Source organism: Ictidomys tridecemlineatus, chromosome 10 (genome assembly GCF_052094955.1).
Source record: "Ictidomys tridecemlineatus isolate mIctTri1 chromosome 10, mIctTri1.hap1, whole genome shotgun sequence".
Classification (NCBI taxonomy): Eukaryota; Metazoa; Chordata; class Mammalia; order Rodentia; family Sciuridae; genus Ictidomys; species Ictidomys tridecemlineatus.
Genome location: NC_135486.1, coordinates 85,900,288 through 85,920,283, shown reverse-complemented (window position 1 = coordinate 85,920,283; position 19,996 = coordinate 85,900,288). Strand labels below are relative to the sequence as shown.

At 37.6% G+C, this 19,996-nt stretch overlaps 1 protein-coding gene across 1 annotated transcript in view; it reads right to left on the bottom strand.

Annotated features, from left to right (window-relative positions):
* Positions 1-19,996, bottom strand: part of Cubn (cubilin) — a 268,053-nt gene that overhangs the window by 66,107 nt on the left and 181,950 nt on the right. The window contains exons 44-53 of the mRNA XM_078023361.1: positions 16,843-17,017; positions 15,553-15,731; positions 14,181-14,390; positions 13,413-13,553; positions 12,446-12,627; positions 7,319-7,490; positions 6,004-6,210; positions 3,593-3,739; positions 1,496-1,617; positions 779-1,004 (exon numbers count right to left, since the gene is read on the bottom strand). Coding sequence (XP_077879487.1) covers positions 779-1,004; positions 1,496-1,617; positions 3,593-3,739; positions 6,004-6,210; positions 7,319-7,490; positions 12,446-12,627; positions 13,413-13,553; positions 14,181-14,390; positions 15,553-15,731; positions 16,843-17,017 — 1,761 coding nt within the window. The remainder of the gene's footprint in view (positions 1-778; positions 1,005-1,495; positions 1,618-3,592; positions 3,740-6,003; positions 6,211-7,318; positions 7,491-12,445; positions 12,628-13,412; positions 13,554-14,180; positions 14,391-15,552; positions 15,732-16,842; positions 17,018-19,996) is intronic.

The window sequence follows — 19,996 nt, the reverse complement described above, 5'->3', positions numbered from 1 at the left end:
CTAATGAAACATGCATCATGCAGTGTTCAACTTCTGGGCTCAATTGTTTTTATTGAAATCCTGATTACAAATCATCAGCTATATGCCCTGAGCAAATGATGAGCTCACTCGTTCTCAGTTTCTGCCTATGCAAAATAGGGAAGATATGTATCAATACTGTGTTATCTTACTAGAGTTGGTGCATGGAATATTGAAAGTGAACCCAATATAGAAGTGATACAAAATGTGTATAGTCAGTCCTCTATATTGGCAGTTCTGTTTCCATGGATTTAAGTAACCATGAATCAGAAAGAACTGAAAAGAAAGACTTGCATCTGCATTAAGCGTACAAACTGTTTTCCTTGCCCTTATTCCCTAATAATACATTATAACAAATATGTATTTATTTAAAAAAATTTCAATTGTAGATAGACACAATACTTTTATTTGCTTTTATTTTTATGTGGTGTCAGGGATTAAACCCAGTACCTCATGTATGCTAGGCAAGCACTCTACTACTGAACCACAACCCCAGCCCCCTATAACAAATATTTATATAGAATTTATATTGAATTAGATATTATAAGTAATCTAGAGCTGATTTAAAGTATATAGAAGGATACACACAGGTTCTACACACATACTGAAACATTTTATGTAAGGGACTTGAGCTTCCATAGGTTAGGGTATCCATTAGGGTCCTGGAACCAATCCCTCTCAGTTATACCAAAGAATGACTGTATTTTAAATAAATTTAGACACCACTGCAAAAAGAAGACAAGAGCAGAGTTTCCTTTACCTAAAGTCTGTGTGCTCCATGTAGCATAAAATCCACCTTTTTGTACTGAATGGTCAGAGTTAAAAATCACCACGAGCTGGTTGGAACCAGACTGTATTGTCTCTGGGTTTGACTCTCCACAGTACTGTCCTATGATAGGTGATCCAGGGGAGCCACCATTCCTGACAGTGACGGAATCCCAGGCACAAGCTACATGTCTTTCAACATCAAAGCTACTGAATGTAAGCTGTGGAAAAAGAAAGAAATGATGAGGTGCTCTGCGCTGTGAGTGACCTACAAGGTCCTTATAAATCTTTTTATTTCATTTAAATTCACATAATCTTTTATTCCTGCCCCTTCTTTAACTCTCCTCTCCCCTCCTCTCTATTTCCTTATCAATGATTCTCTTGAAAGTTTAAATGGGCTATTTCTCCAGAAAGTAGAGAAGCTCTGGAACCCCAGCTCATCAGGAACATGAATGAAAGCTCATCAAGAACACGAATACATCTCTTTCCTGAACGTAGAAATATTATCTATGTACAACTTCTCCTAGATTTGAAAAAAAAGATAGCATTCTTCATTAATTATAGATTTGTAGATACTATAAGGAGAGCATTTTTAGAGAGAAATAATGATCTGACCACAGAATCAAAGCCTACACTGATCACTTGCATACTAAAAGAAGCCAATTTCCATGATATGGATGTAGAAATATTTTATACAGTAAAAAGAACTCACGGTGATGGTGTGTCCTGGAGGGGCTTCCAACAACCAAGAACAGTGGGTGAAGCTGTCATAAGAGTCTGGGTAGTTGGGGCTTGTAATCACTCCACTCTCACCTGTCTGTATTCCTCCACAATCTGAAATTAGATTTGCAACTGTCTACATAAGATAGAAGTGGGTGGGGGACCTGTAAAGCCATAGTAATCTTATAGTCATCATACTTTATGATAAAAATATGATAAATGAATAAATAAATGAAACTGGCACAAAAGCAAAGTTAGATGAAAGAATAGAAACAGATTCCCAAATAGTGTTGGCTAAACAGAACCACGTAGTGAGGACAGCCCTAGGTTTAGTACAAAGGAGAAGGAAGATAACTGACAGTAACTTCACGAGAGACAAAGTAACATCACCTTTCTAGCAAAAACTAGGCTAGAGAAAACACATGTGAGCTTGAAGAAATGACCGGTCTCATAATTAAATACCTTGTTGCTTTATAATAAGCACATAGTCAGGTATCAAATGACATATTAACAAATCATAGCAGAGCATAGCATGACCTGATGTTCAACACAAATAATACTGCTCCTTGGAGCCTGATTCTTCTTTTTTAATCTGATACAGAAAAATCAACTGGCAAGTAAGGGGGACAATGGCCAGTGTCTCACTGGAGAGTTCTTCTTCCTGCTGAGGAGGGTAAAAGCCATCTGGAAACTTAAAGTCTAAATTAATAAGTGAAGAACACAACACAAACAGTAAGAAAGATATTTACATAAAGCAAAGCCCCTGATAGACCTAGTCCACATGGGTGCTGGAACTAGGAAAAGATGTCTCCAGAGGTTTATTTAAGGGGAGGACATCAAAGGCAGGGATAAGGTTTCAAGGGTGGAGTGTTGCTTTGTGATGTCTTGCGATCCTCAGGTTGATTGGCATCTTGGCAGGTCACACCCATCTCAGGTGCTGTGTGGGATGTTTGGCAGAGCTTGAGCTTGAGGGGGCAGTTCACCTGCATCAGGCCATCAATCTCTGGGGGGTTGCCACAGGAAGTTCCCAGTGCCAGACTTATCCCCTCACTAGGCTACGATGCACAACACAGTCCACACACAACCCAAGGATGGCTCATGACAAGCAAGATGATTGAGTCCATTACTATCAATTTCACTCCTTTCTCCAAGCAGCCATTTGGATATAACACACACACACACACACACACACACACACACACACACACACACACAAGTAAATAAAACTATAACCAAAACAAAGCCAAATTCAATGGAAAGGAAAAGGGGTCTTCAAAAATTGATCAGCAATAAATGTACTCAAGTTCACAAGGGCAATCTCAAGCAGTGTGGTTGTCTGAGAGACTAAAGAGACTAAAGAATAAAGATGTGGGCCATGAAGTTGGGATAAGAGAGTTTAGGGACTTCCACAGAAAAGATGGAATTGGGATGTTTACATAAAGTTGGGTATCTAAAAGGACTGCCATGTTAGTGGAAAGGGACTGGAAAAGAATTTAATAACCAAGGGAAGCTGCACTCTAGGGGATGAATTTTTTGGGTGTAAGCACTGAGTGTCAGAGATGCAAATGCAACATAAAATATTAGCCCATAATATGTAGTCACATGAACAAAACATACATCATAACCAAGTATAGTTTATCACAGCAACTCAAGAACAGTTTACCAAGAGAAATTATTTCAATAAAATTGTCACAATAATGTGTGAAAGGAAGAAAAACTAGCATTCCAATAGATGCTGAAAACAGTTGATAAAATCTTATACACATTTCTTATTTAAAAAAAATACATTTTGTACACTAAGAATTGGAGGAATACAGAAGAAACAAATAGTCTCAAAGATAAAAAATATTAAAACCAAAAAGAGTATAGCAAGATCTCTAAAATAAAAATAAATATATAAAACTTATAAAATTCCTAGGTATCAGCAACAGCCAATTATTAAACACAATTTGGAAAATCTTGTTGACATTGGAAGCAAAACTAATAGTTGCCTAGAAATACATCTAGCAAAATACATGAAATATTTTTATGGAAAAAACCCAAAATTTTAATTATCACGTTATTGCCAGATATTGAGATCTAGTCTTACCTGTAAAGGAATACTTTATGAGGAATCCAGGATATTCCATGCGATCATTGGTAACAAATTGTATCCACACCTGCCGATGAGGTATAACCAATGGCAGGGTAGGTTTGGGGCCACAGAATCTCCCTATTAGGGAACCATCAGCATCACCTGAACAAAATAATACACCAAGTGCTATTATTTGCATAACTTTTGAGAAACATATGTAATGGATTCTGTAGGAATAAATCATAGAAACATTTCAAGATATTAATTGACCCATTTAAATTCTGATTTTGTCACAGACATTGCACAAAGTTCCTCCCCATCTTGTCCATTACAAAGAGTTCTCTTTTCAGAGAAATCTGATTCAGATTTACAGAATGCCTAGAGAGCTCACATTTATCTTCTTTCTATTTATTCTGTCAAATGAACATCATTGACCTTCTGAATCAATGAAGTTTATATGGTAGCTGTGTCTAAGTCTGAGGGAATAAAGAGAAGATTGCACTTAGCTCATGGAACTTAACATACAGCTGTTCTGCTTGATTCTACAGACCACAGAAGTAAGGTTTTTCAGAATGTCAGAGAGAACACTTTTTTTTTTTTTTTTTGGTACCAGGGATGCAACCCAGGGATACTCAACAACTGAGCCACATCCCTAGCCCTTTTATGCATTTTTATTTAAGGACAGGGTCTTGCCAAGTTGCTGAGGCTGGCTTTGAATTCGTGATCCTCCTGCCTCAGTGTCTTAAGCTGCTGGAATTATAGGCGTGTGCCATCACACCTGGCTCATGGAGAACGTTCTCAGACTATAACTTCCATTTCCCTCATAAGGCTTTTCTAGACTCATCAGTTTTATAGAGCTTGGTCGAAGAGAAAATATTAAAAACCAAACTTCTCTTCTTGAAGTCCTTGGTCTGTCACCATAGACTTCTCCATGTTCTCCTTCTTGAAAATTCTCTCTTTCATGTTCTCAAAGGCAGCTAGATACCACTGACTTTTGTAATTTCAAGGCATCTGCACCAATAAACTAACTTCCCATTTGGGCTTTCATTTCTTTAAAATTTTGGGATAAAGTTGTACTCTGCAAACTTTGACAGTATAGGTTGTCCACAATACTGTTTTCCTCTTCTATCTACTTAGTGTTTACTGGGAAACAAGTGTCAGTGTGACAGTAGGAGCAACTTAATGGATAACCTCTGCCTTGATGCTAAGAAATGATTCATTTTCCATGAAGACAGTTTTTAAAATTCTTAACAGAATGATGGTTTACCAAATATACCTCGATCCTTTTCTCTCCTGAAAACAAAGACAATCCTAACTGCTTGGGGGATAATTGGGGGATAATTCCCCCAAATAGAACCCATGTGCCTCTCCACCACATTACAAACTTTTTTTTTTTTTTTTTTAGAAAGAGAGAGGGGGAGCAGAGAGAGAGAGCGCGAGCAAGAGAGAGAATTTTAATATTTATTTTTTTTAGTTTTCGGTGGACACAACATCTTTGTTTGTACGTGGTGCTGACAATCGAACCTGGGCCTCACTCATGCCAGGCGAGTGCGCTACCGCTTGAGCCACATCCCCAGCCCCACATTATGAACTTCTTTAGGTCTCTAATACTTAAGTAGAATTTGAAGGACTCCTCATGAATCTTATAAGTTCAGTAAGCTGCTATTATGGTTTGGATGTGAGATATCCCCAAAAAACTCACATGTGAGACAATGTAAGAAGGTTCAGAGAAGAAATGATTGGGTTATGAGACCTTAACCCAATCAATGAATTAATTGCCTGATGGGATTAATTGAGTGGTGACTGAAGGCTGGTAGGGTGTGGCTGGAGGTGGTAGGACGTTGAGGGAGTGACTTTGGGGTGTACATTTGTATCTGGCAAGTGGAGTCTCTCTCTCTGCTTCCTAATCATCATATGAGCTGCTTCCCTCTGCCACACTCTTCCACCGTGATGCCTGCCTTATCTTGGCCCTGAGGAATGGAGCTAGCTACTTATGGACTGAGACCTCTGAAACCATGAGCCTCTAAATAAACTGTTCCTCCCCTAAAATTGTTCTGGTCAGATCTTTTAGTCACAGCAGCAAAAACACTGACTAAAACAGCTGCCAACACATTCTGACTGTGCTAAGTTCTAGTCTCCTAAGGAAGGAGTCTTTAATAGTACAGGATAATTAAAGAATCTATTTGGATGAGTGTCACATACTAGGAAATCAATCAACTGTAGTGCAGTCTGGTTGAAAACATAGATCCATATGACTTCAGAAGGCTCATTTTCCTCACCTGCATCTTATTTAAAAACCCTTAAATAACAGCACCAATCCAAAAAGTAGATTGCAATAGCCATTTGACTTGCTTCCTGGTAGGTGGTTTCCAGGCATAAGAAGAAAATCACAGATAAATGAAAGTGTGATCTTTGATTAAACTCACCCACTCGAAACTCAAGGGCATCAAATTGACAGTCTTGGTGACTTTCGAGGGAAAAATCCTCAAAATGAATGTAAATGGAGGAATTTCCCTGATTCGGATTGCTGAGAGTCCATTCACAGTTCAGGTTTCCTGAGTAATTACTGACTCCGTTGTAGCCAGGAGAAGTAAAGTTCCCTTCAGGGTTGTTGGTCAGAGACCCGCCACACACTAAGAAGCAAAAAGCAGCAGAGAAAAGAGCAGTGAGATTCTGCCTTTACCAGAAGATGCCAACACCCCAGGAACAGTAACCAAAACAACAAGAGCACCGTTTCTGTGTGGACTTGCAGTCAGGATTTCATACAAAGAACATGCAAATAATGGAAGAAATTTATGTGGATGAATAAAGGAACAACCGGCAAAACTAAAGTTTCTTTATTTCCCTGTTAGAGGTTGGGTTTGGCTGTGTGACTATACCTCCAAATTTGGGCTTATCGTTCATTCACATTTAATTTAAATGAATACCACATATGTTGGTGGTAGGTCCCAGTGGCTTCTGATTGGCAATTCTTTACATAACCCAAGAATATAATTGGATCAAATAGATAATATACATAACACTTTAGTGCCAGTGAACATGTGTGTATACATATATACACATGTATATATACACATATATACACACACATATATGAGTATATACACATGTGTGTATATAAACACACACATATTCACTACATATGTATTTATATAATCACTTCCACTTCTCCTAAATTTAAAAACCCTTAGATAACAGCACCAATCCAAAAAGTAGTAGAATATCTATAATTGAAAGCCACATCTTACCTAATTTTGAAATATTCTATATCAAATGTGAACCCCTCTGTTCATTTTTTGCTGTAAATATGTATGTGGATAGGTAACTAAGAAACCATAAAGTATGTTCTGCCCAAATAAAATTAATTACTCTCTGGGACTAAGTTACCTTCTAAGAGGTGTATAGTCTCTTCAGCACAAAACAATTGACCAAGGACTGTGGATATGAATCTAATTCTAATAGTGATGCAAATTATGTGTAATTGTGCTAGAAGCTCATCTAATGTCATGTTTTTAGTCTGTAATTCATCATAGCAGTTTTCTTTCTGAAATCAGAAGGCTTTTTTTTTCTGTTGGGATTGAATTTTTTTTTTTTTAAATCTGTTTACGAGTGTTAGTCTTATGTTGGGATCTCAGCTATAACCAGTCAAGAAAACATAGACAGCTTCTCTGGTCCTGGCAGACTGTGCGGCATCTGTAATACTTCTTACTAAGGGGAGATGCATCTGTAGCACCCAGTTACCTGCGTCTCCGCTGGATGTGTAGGAAGCAATGAAACCTCCATATGGTTGGGATCCATCCGTGAAAAACACCACTCTCATTGTGTTTCCTGAAGATTTTATCTCATTGCTTATATTCACACTACTGCACAGTTTCTCTAACTGGGGTGAGTTATTCCTAATGCCATTGAATACCTGTTAGAAAAATAATTAAACCTTGAGCAATGCAGTCCTTGTCACTGAATATTTCTAGATGACATTGTAGCCCGGGCCACTTCCGTCTAAGGCAATGCTGTGCTAAAATGAATTGCTTAACAATTAACAAACTCTCAGTGCCACACACCAACTGTGTTACCCCAGCACATTTTGTGACCTCAGAGTCATTTCACTAAAGTCAAAGTATTGTAGTAGTGCCCCTTACTGTATGTGCTGGCCAGTGAATGACTGCTACATATTTTGTACAGGGAATGGGTGCTACACATGTCGAGTACATGTGCCACTTGCTTATGTGATAGATCACAGAGTTCACTGATGGATAGTTTTTCTTTAAAAATGCATTAGGGCCTTTGGTATTTGGAAAGAAAGCTTAAATGCTAATCTCTAGTGATTCGTAATATATAATAACTCAAATATTTTAACACACCTTGAAAAGTAATTTAAAAATCAATCTCAGTGTAAATATAACAGCTCCTTCTTAATTACTTATGGATTCAAGACTTCATTTTTTAACTCATTTGATGGTTGAAGAATAAATTAGAGTAATATTGACTCCAAAATATTAACCAATATCTCTACTTATTTGCATAGTTATAAAGTAGGAAAATATCACTTTGCTGCTATACAAAACCAAGTGAATATTTTAGCTTGCCTCATTTTTCAGAGTTTGAAATAGAGCCAAAAGAGATAAATAAATAATAATTCATTGATTGAGTGCTTGCTACTCCTGTTTTTAAAAAATATTTGAGTGGCTCACAATTAGAAAGAAAGACTCATGTTACTATGACACTAAAGCTGTGCAGGAGAAGAAAAGGCTCTAGTACAGGAGATGCAAGATTTTTTATTTACTATAGTTTTGATGAATAAATTTTGCTCTTTGAGAGCTTCAGGTTTAAAAGGTCTTCCGGGTTACAGAACAGATGAAGAATTTTCTATGATGTATTGAGCAAACATAACGACAGCTTTTCTTATGTTCAATCAGCACCACACCCTCTCAGGCATGTACTAGCACCCCATGATCCAAACTGAGGCGCTAGAATACAGAAAGATTTGTAATTTTCTGAAGTTTAAAGGACTAGGAATATTTAAACTAGGAATCAAACTCCGATTTCACATGCTGAACCATAGAATAAAGAAACAGAAGATGACAAATATTTCACTAATACTGGAAACAGGAATGAGCAACACATTGCCAGAATCAAAAGGGATTATAACCAACGACAAGACTAATGGAACATGTTGGAAATGGCCTCTGTGCCTGCCTGTGTCTTCCCCTGGTGTGGAATCACAATGACTCAAAATTGTGCAGTCATCCATTTATCACATGGATTTCTGTCTTTAGGAGCAACCAGGGTGCTATTCCATTCTTGACCCTCTAATCCCTTTTGTACTCAGAAACTACAACTCCAAGAAGACAACAGGGTAGAAGTAGGCAAATGAGATTCGGGACAAGGTATTAAATTTGCTGTGAGCATGAACAATATCGGACATGGGGTTCATTGTGGTACACACTTGGTGGTATAGCTTTCATTTTCCCTGTCTTAACAGAGTCAGAGACGCAGATGGATTTGGAGGTATTTTATGCTCAGTTCAGCTGGATAAGATGTAGAAAAGCTGGGTGCATTAAGAGCTGCCCACCCCATCTGCAGATCTTAGGAAGGGTTTCTTTTTCTTTCCTTCTTCCTTCCCCTTTCCTTTTCATTTTTCTTTCTCTCTTTCTTGGCGAGAATGAATGAACAGCCAAGGATCATCAGACACTTAGCAAAATATCTACTATAAAAAGCAGAGACCAATATCAGTAAATAGGAGACAGAAACTTGAAAATTAATCCCCAAAGAAGCAACACAAAACTTCAAAATTATGATTAATATAGTCATGTAAATATAAATATATTAAATATATGTAATATTTGAATATGTACATTCCAAAAAATGAGGATAAAATAAGGTTGATTTCAGACATACAGGTTCTCAAAAATTTAGTCACCCATGTAAACTTCCTTAGGGACTTACAAGAGCATTTACCTCACCAAAAACAGTAAATTAATGAAGAAAAGCAATGTATAGTAGCATAAAAACAGGAACCCCCACCCAGAAGAGAAATAAAGGGACTTATAAATTTAGTGGTGAGAAAAATCCCCAAACAACATCTGACATCAGGCTTACAGCTGATGGACAAAGGAAAATAAATGAAACTGATAAGGTGTATTTTATTACATGAGGTGGAATACACACCCAGGGTGCAAAAGGTGTGGAAGAATTAGTGCAAAGGGACTGGTGTCAATGCATAAAAAAAAATGCAGAAAATGTAAAAAGGATACAACTATCATCATTACTTAGAAAAACACAAGCAAATGTGACTGTATTTCACTACTTGGCTTAGTTGTGGATGGTGCTCACATGATCAGAACAATGTGTTGCAAACAATGTGTTGCAAAACACATTTAAACAAAAGTGGTGACATATATATTGGAGAAGGAAGTTGGTAGAATATGTAAACCGTATACCCCTCATGAGCGCTGGTGGTGGTGAAGAGCCGAATCCTCATTCTACATAGCTGGATGTTCAAGATCAAAAAACTACGGAGTCGCAGAGGAGGAATGTTACTTATAAACAAAGGCACAAATGCCTGAAGTAGCCAAAAAGGTAGGGAAGCAGATGCCTTTGGTATTAATGATTACATGACAAGTAAGACTTGGCTCAGAATTTGTGGTAGTTGTCAAAATTTTGATTTCATTCTTTGAATGCTAAAACTATGACTGTACATTTTATCTTTTCTACAGGATGCAAACACATTCTGATTGTAGGTTCTTAATAATCATGATATTCAAATCCATTTAAACTATGAAAATGATTTCAAAGAGAAAAAGCAACTGTTAGCATATGCATTCAAATTTTAGGAATATAAGTTTAGAATCCCAAATTGTTACCATTTTCACTTTCTGAATTCATCAAATATTGTTCAATAAACACCCATTATATTTATGATCATCAGAAAAACAGACTAAAATTAGAATTCAAGTGAATTTATATCATAATTGCTACTATATAAAATTATGCACTGCCTTGAAGAGATAAGAAAATTTATAAAAATATGGTGTGGTGGGAGTGTTTAATCTTTTATCTACTTCATTTTTTTCTATATCCTTATTCAATCAATAATAGGAAAAAATGTCTGTTCAAATTAGCAACTTTAGCCCAATGCCCACTATCTCTCAAATTAAAAATAAACATACCAGTTCCATATTTTCAATATCTGAGAAAAGACATTTCAGTCCTTAAGGCATTTGAAGTTGGGATCAAAGTTGAATGTGAACATTTCAGGGCAATACAAAGTGAGATTGGGATGTCACAAGATGTTTCACATTTTTGAAATTCGCTATCCAATAGTGGATGATTAAAATGATAACCAATAAAAGGGCTTAAAAGGCTAACAATGGTATTTTCACTTTTCTTTCATTCAATAATAATTACTTCTATGATGGGCAGATGCGGGGGATTCGGCAGTAATTGAAAACAAGTGTTTCCTCTCATGGAGTTTACATTCTACTGGTGGGAACAGACAATAAACAGATGAAGAAATAAATATGAGCTATACCAGCTGGTGTGGAAAAAAAATGCAGGGAAGTGAGATGCCTGTGTGGGTTCTACTTAGGGAAATCTCCGTGGATCAAGATCATTTGGATGGAGACCTTAACAAAGTGAAGAATGTGAACCAGGCAGTCGTCTGTAGAGGAACCACAGAGACGGCAGTAACTGCGAAGTCCTGATGGGGGAGCATCTCTTGTTCAAGGAGCAGGAAAGAGGCCAGGATGGCTGGATCCTCTTGAGCAGAAAGGAGTTTGAGATGAGAGACATGGGTAGAAAAGGGGCAGGCAGCAAATAATGTCAGGCTGGGTGGGTCTCCATAAGGATTTGGGATTTTCCTCTGAGTGAGATGAAAGGACATTAAAGAATTTTGAAGGGAACAACGTGATTTGATCAGGTTTGAAACCCTCATTCTAGCTGCTGTTATTGAGACTGTAGGGAGTCAAGGGTCGGAGTAGAAAGACCAGTTGGAATTTGGTGAAATGATCCAGGTGAGTGGTGTTGGTGGTCACTGTGGATATGATGATGAGTTTTTAGAATCTGGGTATCTTTTAAAGATGTAGCCAGTGGGACTTCCTTCTAGATGCAAAATAGGGTATGAGACCAAGGGCTCCAAAATAGACATTAAGACTAAGGGCTAGAGATGTTACTCGGTGGCAGAGCATTTGCCCAGTATGTGTGGAGCCCTGGGTTCAAGAACCAGCAATCCCCTGACCCACTCACAGTCCTTCAGCATGCACAAGACCCTAGCACTGCAAAAAGGAAGGAAAGAAGGAAGAGATTTACTTTTGATCTGAGCAAATGGAATTTAAAATCATTTACCAAGATAACAAAGACTGCAAAAGCAACACTTCTAACTATTTGAGGTGGTGACTTGGAGGGCAAGTAGCCTTGGCTTTCCACTAAGAATCCCTCAGAACTGAACCACACAGCTGCTTAAGTCCTTATCGGGTAGCTTGTGCTGAGACTCTGGTCCCATCCAGCTATATGCTACCTAAGGTCCAGCTTCTCTGCCTACAATTTTTTGCCATATGTAATATACATTTATTTGCTCTAAAAATTTATCCTTATAAATATACCCTTAAAAAATTTATCCTTATAAATATATCCTTAAAAATTTATCCTTATCCTGATACACAGAGTGACAACTGATAGGCCCTCAGAGAAATTCTTCCAATTATGTTGGTGGATTATAGTTATTTTGTTCTCTCTGAAATACTTAGAATTTGTCTGAGATATAGTTGCATAGATGGCAAAATTCTGACCTAGTTTTTAGAGTATGATTTATGGAACAATAAACTCCCTAAACAATGAGATATAATATCTCTGATGGTACAGAGCACTTACAGTCACATGCTCAGCACTGCAGGATGGATGAGCTTCTAGCCGCAGGTTGTTAAAAGTTAGGCTGATCTGCCTTCCTTCCTGCACAGTGATTCTCCACTCGCAGATTCGGCCATGAGGATTTGGGTTCGGGTAGTTGGGAGAAGAGAATGTTCCAGTTGGGCCCTGTAGATCCCCACCACACACTGAAACAGGGGAAAGAATAGAAAAACTTTCAATCAAATCAAAGTGACTCCTTCCATAATTTTGCTCTCAAAATCAATTTTGTTTAAATTTTTTTTTAGTTGTAGTTGGACACAATACCTTTATTTATTTTTATGTGGTGCTGAGGATCGAATCCAGTGCCTCAAATGGGCTAGGTAGGCATTCAACCACTGAGCTACAGCCCCAACCTCTCAAAATTAATTTTTAATTATCCCTCTAGACGAAATAATTGTCTTTACTAATTTATCACTTTATGTTTGTGAACACTTCTAGAGAACATTTGTATTCACTTCTGATCCCTATTAACATTTAATCTGCTTTCATGGATGATAGTTCACTAGTTAAATTTTAATTATCATCAAGGCCCAAGATACATGAAAGGCCAATAAATATATTGAACTTAAACAGGCCAATGTAATTATTCAGTTTGGTTAGACAACGATCTTTATTTTACCTGGGTTTGTCAGAGTACTTGGGAATGTCAATTCTGAATAACTCTAGGACTCATAGACTATATTTCTTAAAATGTACACCACAGTTTAATTCTAGTGCCCATATTACATCTCTCATGATCCTAATTACTTCTCTTTATATCCCCTATCACACTGGCAATTTTTCATTTATTGGTGTGACTGGTAAGAAACACAGGCCTCCCTACTAACCATAAGGTCCAAGGGTTATGCTTTATTTTTCAAACTATGTTACCACCAGTGCCTATCCATTATAAGTAATCAACACCTTTTTAAAAATGAATCAATGAACTCACCTCCTATGCTGGATTCAAACCGCAGCCTGAACCCTGGGGCAATGCCGGAACCATCTGTGACAAACCTGACCGAAGCAACATTGCTAGAAGTGTCTATGTCATCAGGAATGGCACTTCCACAGTATCTGCCCAAAGCATTTCCTGTGATAGACAAAGAATTAGATGTATCCATATACGTGTGTGTGTGTGTGTGTGTGTGTGTGTGTGTGTATCTCCAGGTGATTAATTTCATTTAACCTCTGTTTGAGATATTCTGCATGCACAAAGAAAATAACAAATGACAACAATCATGAAAAAAAGTCAACATATTCAAATACATGACGATGTGCACAAAGCAAAAACTGCAACTGGATTAAAGGAAAAGTCTCAGCACGGTGAGGAAGCTCATTTGGTTAGATAAATGACAAGAACCAACAGTGACAAATGTGCCTCTTTTAAGACCAAGAGGCATGCACACATTACCTTTTTCTCTCTTTATGCCCCAGGGAGCCCCTCAAATAACTGCATGTGGCACTGAAGGATCGTAGCAGGAAGAGGACATCCTCCTTGGACAGTGCTCTCTCAGTGTGGTCTCCTGAATGAGCTATGGAACACACCTGTGGCTTTGGGTGTCCATTGGGAAAGGACAGAATAGAGGGAGAGAATTGCTGGTGCTGCCCAGAGCTGACTGACCTCTTTTGTCTTTCTCAGAAGCAGAGAAACCTCAGAGGCTGAATAAGCATATTTGAAAATAAACAACCCACAAGAGACCAGATATATTTCACTGACCCGAAGTATGATTTTCCCAGATCTCCACAAAGTCTTTTTCACAGCCAGAGGAATTCTGAAGGTTAAAATCTTCAAAATGGATGGTGAGATAGTGTCCTGAGAGGCCCTGGAGATGCCACTGACAGAATACATTATTTGGATAGGGAAGATGTGGGTATCCATTGCTTTCAATGATGCCACTTTGCCCTGTTACTGTTCCTCCACACTGGGCTAAAAAAAAAAAAAAAAAGCAATATTCTACCACATTTTTTTTTAATTAGACCTGCATATTTGAAAACTTTTATGTGTCAAGTGAATATAAATTGCAGTTTTAAAATTCTGAACATGTGTGGTTAAATCTCTCATTATTCAGATTCTACTGCTGATGTAAGGAGAAATAATATTTCAAGTGCAATCAATAATGGGAAACGGAAGATGACCATTGAATGGCGTATTCTGTAATGTCACATTAATTCTATTGGGACACTATGTGAGAGCTATTAGTTTCAAGTAAATGTCATTTCATGGACCAGCTGATAGATTGATAGATTGATGATTCTAGAGACTGTCCAGACTTAGCTGGACGGGGTACTGCTATTGATCGGTAATGCCAGCTATTTCTAGTTTATCTGTTAAATTAACATTGTGCTGTAGTAACTGGTATCTCAGGATCTTGAAAGTTACTAGCCAATGATTTCTTACCAAGTAGAAGAGACAGCTAGATTAAATTATACACAACTTGACTCTGAATATAAAATGACCTATGGTATAAGTTAAATATTGTTATAACTAGACTTTCTGAGTCCTTGCTGTATGAAACATTTGTTTGGCTAGTGTCCAGACCCACTCCAGACACTAATTGTCATGTCATTATGATCATATTGAAGTGAATCTTCAATATGTATACTTAGTGCACATTTTTAAAATAAGGAAATCAAATACCAAGAAAATATATCTGCTTTTTATTCAGTGACTGATTTGGCATTTGAGATTGGTGGAGGGAGCTCAATTTTTTATTAATGATGAGGTGTTCAGTCACTGTTCCAAATACAATGGTTTGATTACTAAATAATTTTATCATTTAAACTTATGCTATATGAATATATACATATACATATATATATTATATCATGATAAAAAGAAGAAAAATAATTTAACTGAACATATTTTTCACAAATTAGAAAAAATATAAAATAGACTAGTTTACTAGAATAGTGTTTTAGAATAAAAATGAAGGGAGAAATTAAAATTGATAAGTGACTTCAGTTTTAAACATTATACCCTTATTTCTATCATTAAATCATTCTTAAAATTATGCAGATAGACTTATTTTTAAAAATTGGAACACATTCATTTTACTACTTTATTATTTAATGTAAAAATAAAATGTTACCTATAGAATACTTGGCCTTGAATCCCATGTGAGTGGAGCTATTGTCAGACCGAAATCTCAAATACATAACCTCTCTTGAGGACAACTGGCTGCTGGGCAAAGACATCCCACAAAATTTGGAAAGTACTGGAGCATTTGAATCAACTCCGTCCCGCAACTCAAGGTAACTAGAAGAACAACTAAAGGGGGGGGGGAAATCTGTTAAATTTACAAGGCCAATAGCTTTGACTTATTTAAATAATGAAGACTTCACTAACTTTCTCTAAGGAGATTACTATGCATCATTTCTATAGCATAAGATATCGTGATAGAGTCCATTTAAGCTTCATGTCATTTTAAAATGCTGTAATTTAGCTCAGAAAGACAGGTTTTACATGTATCACACTAGAGAATATTTATTTGCCTTTCAAATTCTGTTTTAGTTTTACAAATATAAAAAGTCATTTTCAAACTAACCCCTGTGGATTTCAAGATAACTGGAGTTATGTTTCACATGATAATTTGATACATTTCACAATGGAAATCTGAACTCTTATTTGGCAGCTCTGTGACAGGGGATAATGGAGAGCCTCAGCTGGAATTTTCTCCATCCATAAAATGAGGTCAAGTCTTTACTTAATGTTTCCTGAGAAAGTCAAAGCAGCCAATTAATGCACAGTGAGTGGGAGAATAGTATATTTGGCGCCCAGAAATGGGAAGCAAAACTCTACTATCACGTTTTGTATCACATATGGATTTATGCAAGTGTATAAACACTTTTGTTAAAATAAAGAGAAAACCATAGATGGTGTCTTATGGACTACCTAAGACATAGTAAGATATACTCTCTGGGTTGTAATCCTTTAAGAAACCAATATTTGCTTTAGTGCTGTTTCTGACTCTTGTGACCCCCTGGTGCCACCTAACACCAATTCCCATTTGTTAAATAGATATTTTATCATCAATGACACTGAATATGAGACTATAAATACCCATCTACCAGAGGCACTATACTTTTCCTGTGGGAAGAACAACAGACAATATAAATCTCAAACAGCCACTCTCAATGTCTCTTGGAGGATGTCTGAAAGGTCAGAAGGGGCAATATCTGTTTTCATAATCTGCTCAGCTGATAAGAGAGTGGCTGCCAGGCATGGTTTTCAGGCTCCAGGCATTAAGCTTGTGCCTTTGTCCCTAGATTTCCTATATAGGGTGTACGGCTAAGAAAAGAAGAAATGAATTGTTCTGAGACATGACAGCTAAAGAGTACTGAGCGTGGGTAAGAGAAAAATGAAAACAGAGGTGACCTACTTGGGTGTTACTTCGATATTGAATTGATCTTCAAACTGCAACCTTATAGCTTTTCCCGGAGGAGCAGCTATGATCCAAATGCAATCCGCATGCTGCGGATAATTGCCAGGGTAGTTGGGGGAGGTCACATATCCAGCAGAATCAGCATCATGGATGTAGATATTGCCCCCACAGGCTGTCAGGAAACACAGTTAAATCAATTTGCAGTCTGGTGAAGGACAGTTCATTGCTACAATCATTTTCTAAAGTCAATTTATCTTCATTTCCAGTCTCCATTTCCTTTCAACTGGAATTATCTTTTTTTTTTTTTTTTTCCTTGACAGGAGTCTCACTGTGTTGAACCAGGCTGATCTTGAACTCCTGGGTTTAAGCCATCCTCCTGCCTTACCCTCCTTAGTAGCTGGGACTATAGGTGTGTGCTACCACACCCAGCTCCAGGTGGGTCACTTTTTAATTTGCTATCTATCTTGTTGGAAACTCAATTCCTCTTTAAAGTCAACAAAATGACAGACACAGTTTCTGCAGCGTGTTAGAAGCATGCATACATTTCCACCACTTTGTTGAGCATGTAAATAAACTGGTGGTTATTGTTCAGTTAAGTGGAGTACAGCCATGACCTTGATATGCTTTAAAAACTAATCAGATATATATTTGTACAAATTTTTGGACATCCATTCATTATACATCTTCAGAATTTAGGTACATTTAAAGAGCAAGAGAAAGATGACATAAAAGGATTTATTAGTCTTCCCCCACCGCCCTCCCGAGAGAAGACAAAGGACAAAGAGTCTTTTCTAATGCACCAAAGGACCATATAAAACTACCTTTCTTTTATCAATAATTATTCTTTGACAATTTCAGCAAATGAACTAGGCAAGAATAAACTCATTTACTATGCCAATGAAATTAACCTGTTCAATGACTCAGCCACACGTCCTTGATCTACTAACCTCAAGCTATATACTTCCTCTGCTATTCAACTGCTTATGGCCACATCTTGAATTTTGCCATTACTTAGAACTACCAGAGTCTCTGAAAGCCCAAATAGCAGAGCCCTTTGACAGTCTTTTCCTCCCTTGCTCCATATCTTTTCTTCAGACTCCCCTTGCAAAATGTCAATTCTGTGGTTGTGGTCAAATCATTTGTGCAAATGGTGCCACTGAATATAAATGTTCCCCAGTCTCAGCTTTGCCACCCTATTCTCCTACTACTTTTCATATAAACAATTTGTCCATTACTTTTCATAAAATGACAATAGTCATGTGAAACTGTATTCCCTAATCCCTTTATTATCCTCATTCCCTCTTGATTCTCAACATGCTACATGATATTTTACTTGACAAAGAAAATACAAAAAACTTCAAATAAGAATTCTGTCCATTTATAATTTCCTATCTGTTACCATCCTGAAGAAATTCACCTGTATCTCTACCCTCTTCTTCTCCATTATCTTCCTGCATTTGGATCAGGACCCCATCCTATTCTGTCTCCTCAGGGATCTTGTACTTTACCTCTCTCCTCCTGGGCTGTTAATCTCCACCCAGCCCACCCACACATTTCATTCTTCAAAACTATCAAGCACTCTTGTTCAAGCTGTCAATCACCTGGAAACTGGATGCCCAAAGATCCTTTTTAATACTTATATATTCATAGCATTTAACATGGTTGACTACTTCTTTCCTCCTTTCATTTGCATCCCTTAGCTTCTTAGACACCAAGTTCCTGTTCTTTTGCTCCTATCCCCCCTCCTCCTCTGGCTTTTGGGTGTCTCTTTCCAGGGTTTTCCTGACATTGCTGGAAATTTCCAGGAATCTTTCTGTAGGTCTTTCATATTCTCCCTCTAAATAATTTTCTGATTGTTGAGAGCCGTCCATGTGCTGTGCATGGACTTTGTTGGCATCACAGCCTAGTAGTGAATAGGAACATCTGGTGTCTGGGAACTACCAGTGGACATTTATTTCCTCTGTGTAAGACTGCCCAGAGACATTGTGAATTCCTATTCTGCTATGCCATGTCCCACACAGCATCAGAGATGGGGTGACCTACTGTAGTCTCGCAGCCATCTCTGAGATGGGTTCGACCTGCCAAGAGGCCAATCAACCTGCTGACTGCAAGACACGAAGAAGCAAGACTCTGCCCTTGAAACTTTATACCTGCCTTTGATGTGTCCTTAAATAAACAGCTGGAGCCATTTGCTATTGTCTAGCTCCACCTCCTATGTGGTCTGGATCTATCAGGGACTCCACTTTAAAAAATATATTTCTGACTCTGTCTTTTGTTCTTTACTAATTGTTCTAGATTTTAATTTTTTCAGATGTCTTACACCCTCCTTGGCAGGAAGAAGACCCCCCCCCATGAGACACTGGCCATCACCCCTTATCTGATTAATGCTATACCCTCATGTCTTCACCTACAAATCTTTTGATGATTCCTATAGTTACAAATTCAGTCTAGATCCGTCTCCTGACTTCTAGACTCATGTCCCAACATCCTACCACACATCTTCACTGGATTTAACTTAGAGATTTCAAACTGAACTTGTCTTAAACTGGAATTGTCTAATTGCCCTTACAGAGTTCTACACCCAAGAGTGATGGGTGACATTCAGTATCCACTTTTACTACCTTGTTTTTATCCTACATATTTTTTAAATATTTACTTTTTTATTTATAGGTGGACATAATATCTTCATTTTTATTCTTTTAAAGAATTTTTTTAGTTGTAGATGGACACAATATCTTTATTTTATTTATTTATTTTTTATGTGGTGCTGAGGGGAATCGAACCCAGTGCCTCACATACACAAGGCAAGCGCTCTACCACTGAGCCACAACCCCAGCCCTTCATTTTTATTTTTATGTGGTGCTGAGGATCAAACCCAGTGCCTCACGCATGGTAGGTAAGCGCTCTACCTCTGAGCCACAACCCCAGCCCCATCCTACCTACTTTTTACCATAGGACACATATTTACCACAAGTACATATTTTACTTATTTCTTATCTGTACTTTAAGACTAAAATTAAGCTCAATGAGGACATGGATTCCATTTGTTTACTGCTATATCCTTCAATATTCGCCACATGGAAAGCTTTTAATAAATGTTCACAAAATAAATGCACTCACTCAGCCAGAAACCCAATATTATCCATGGCTC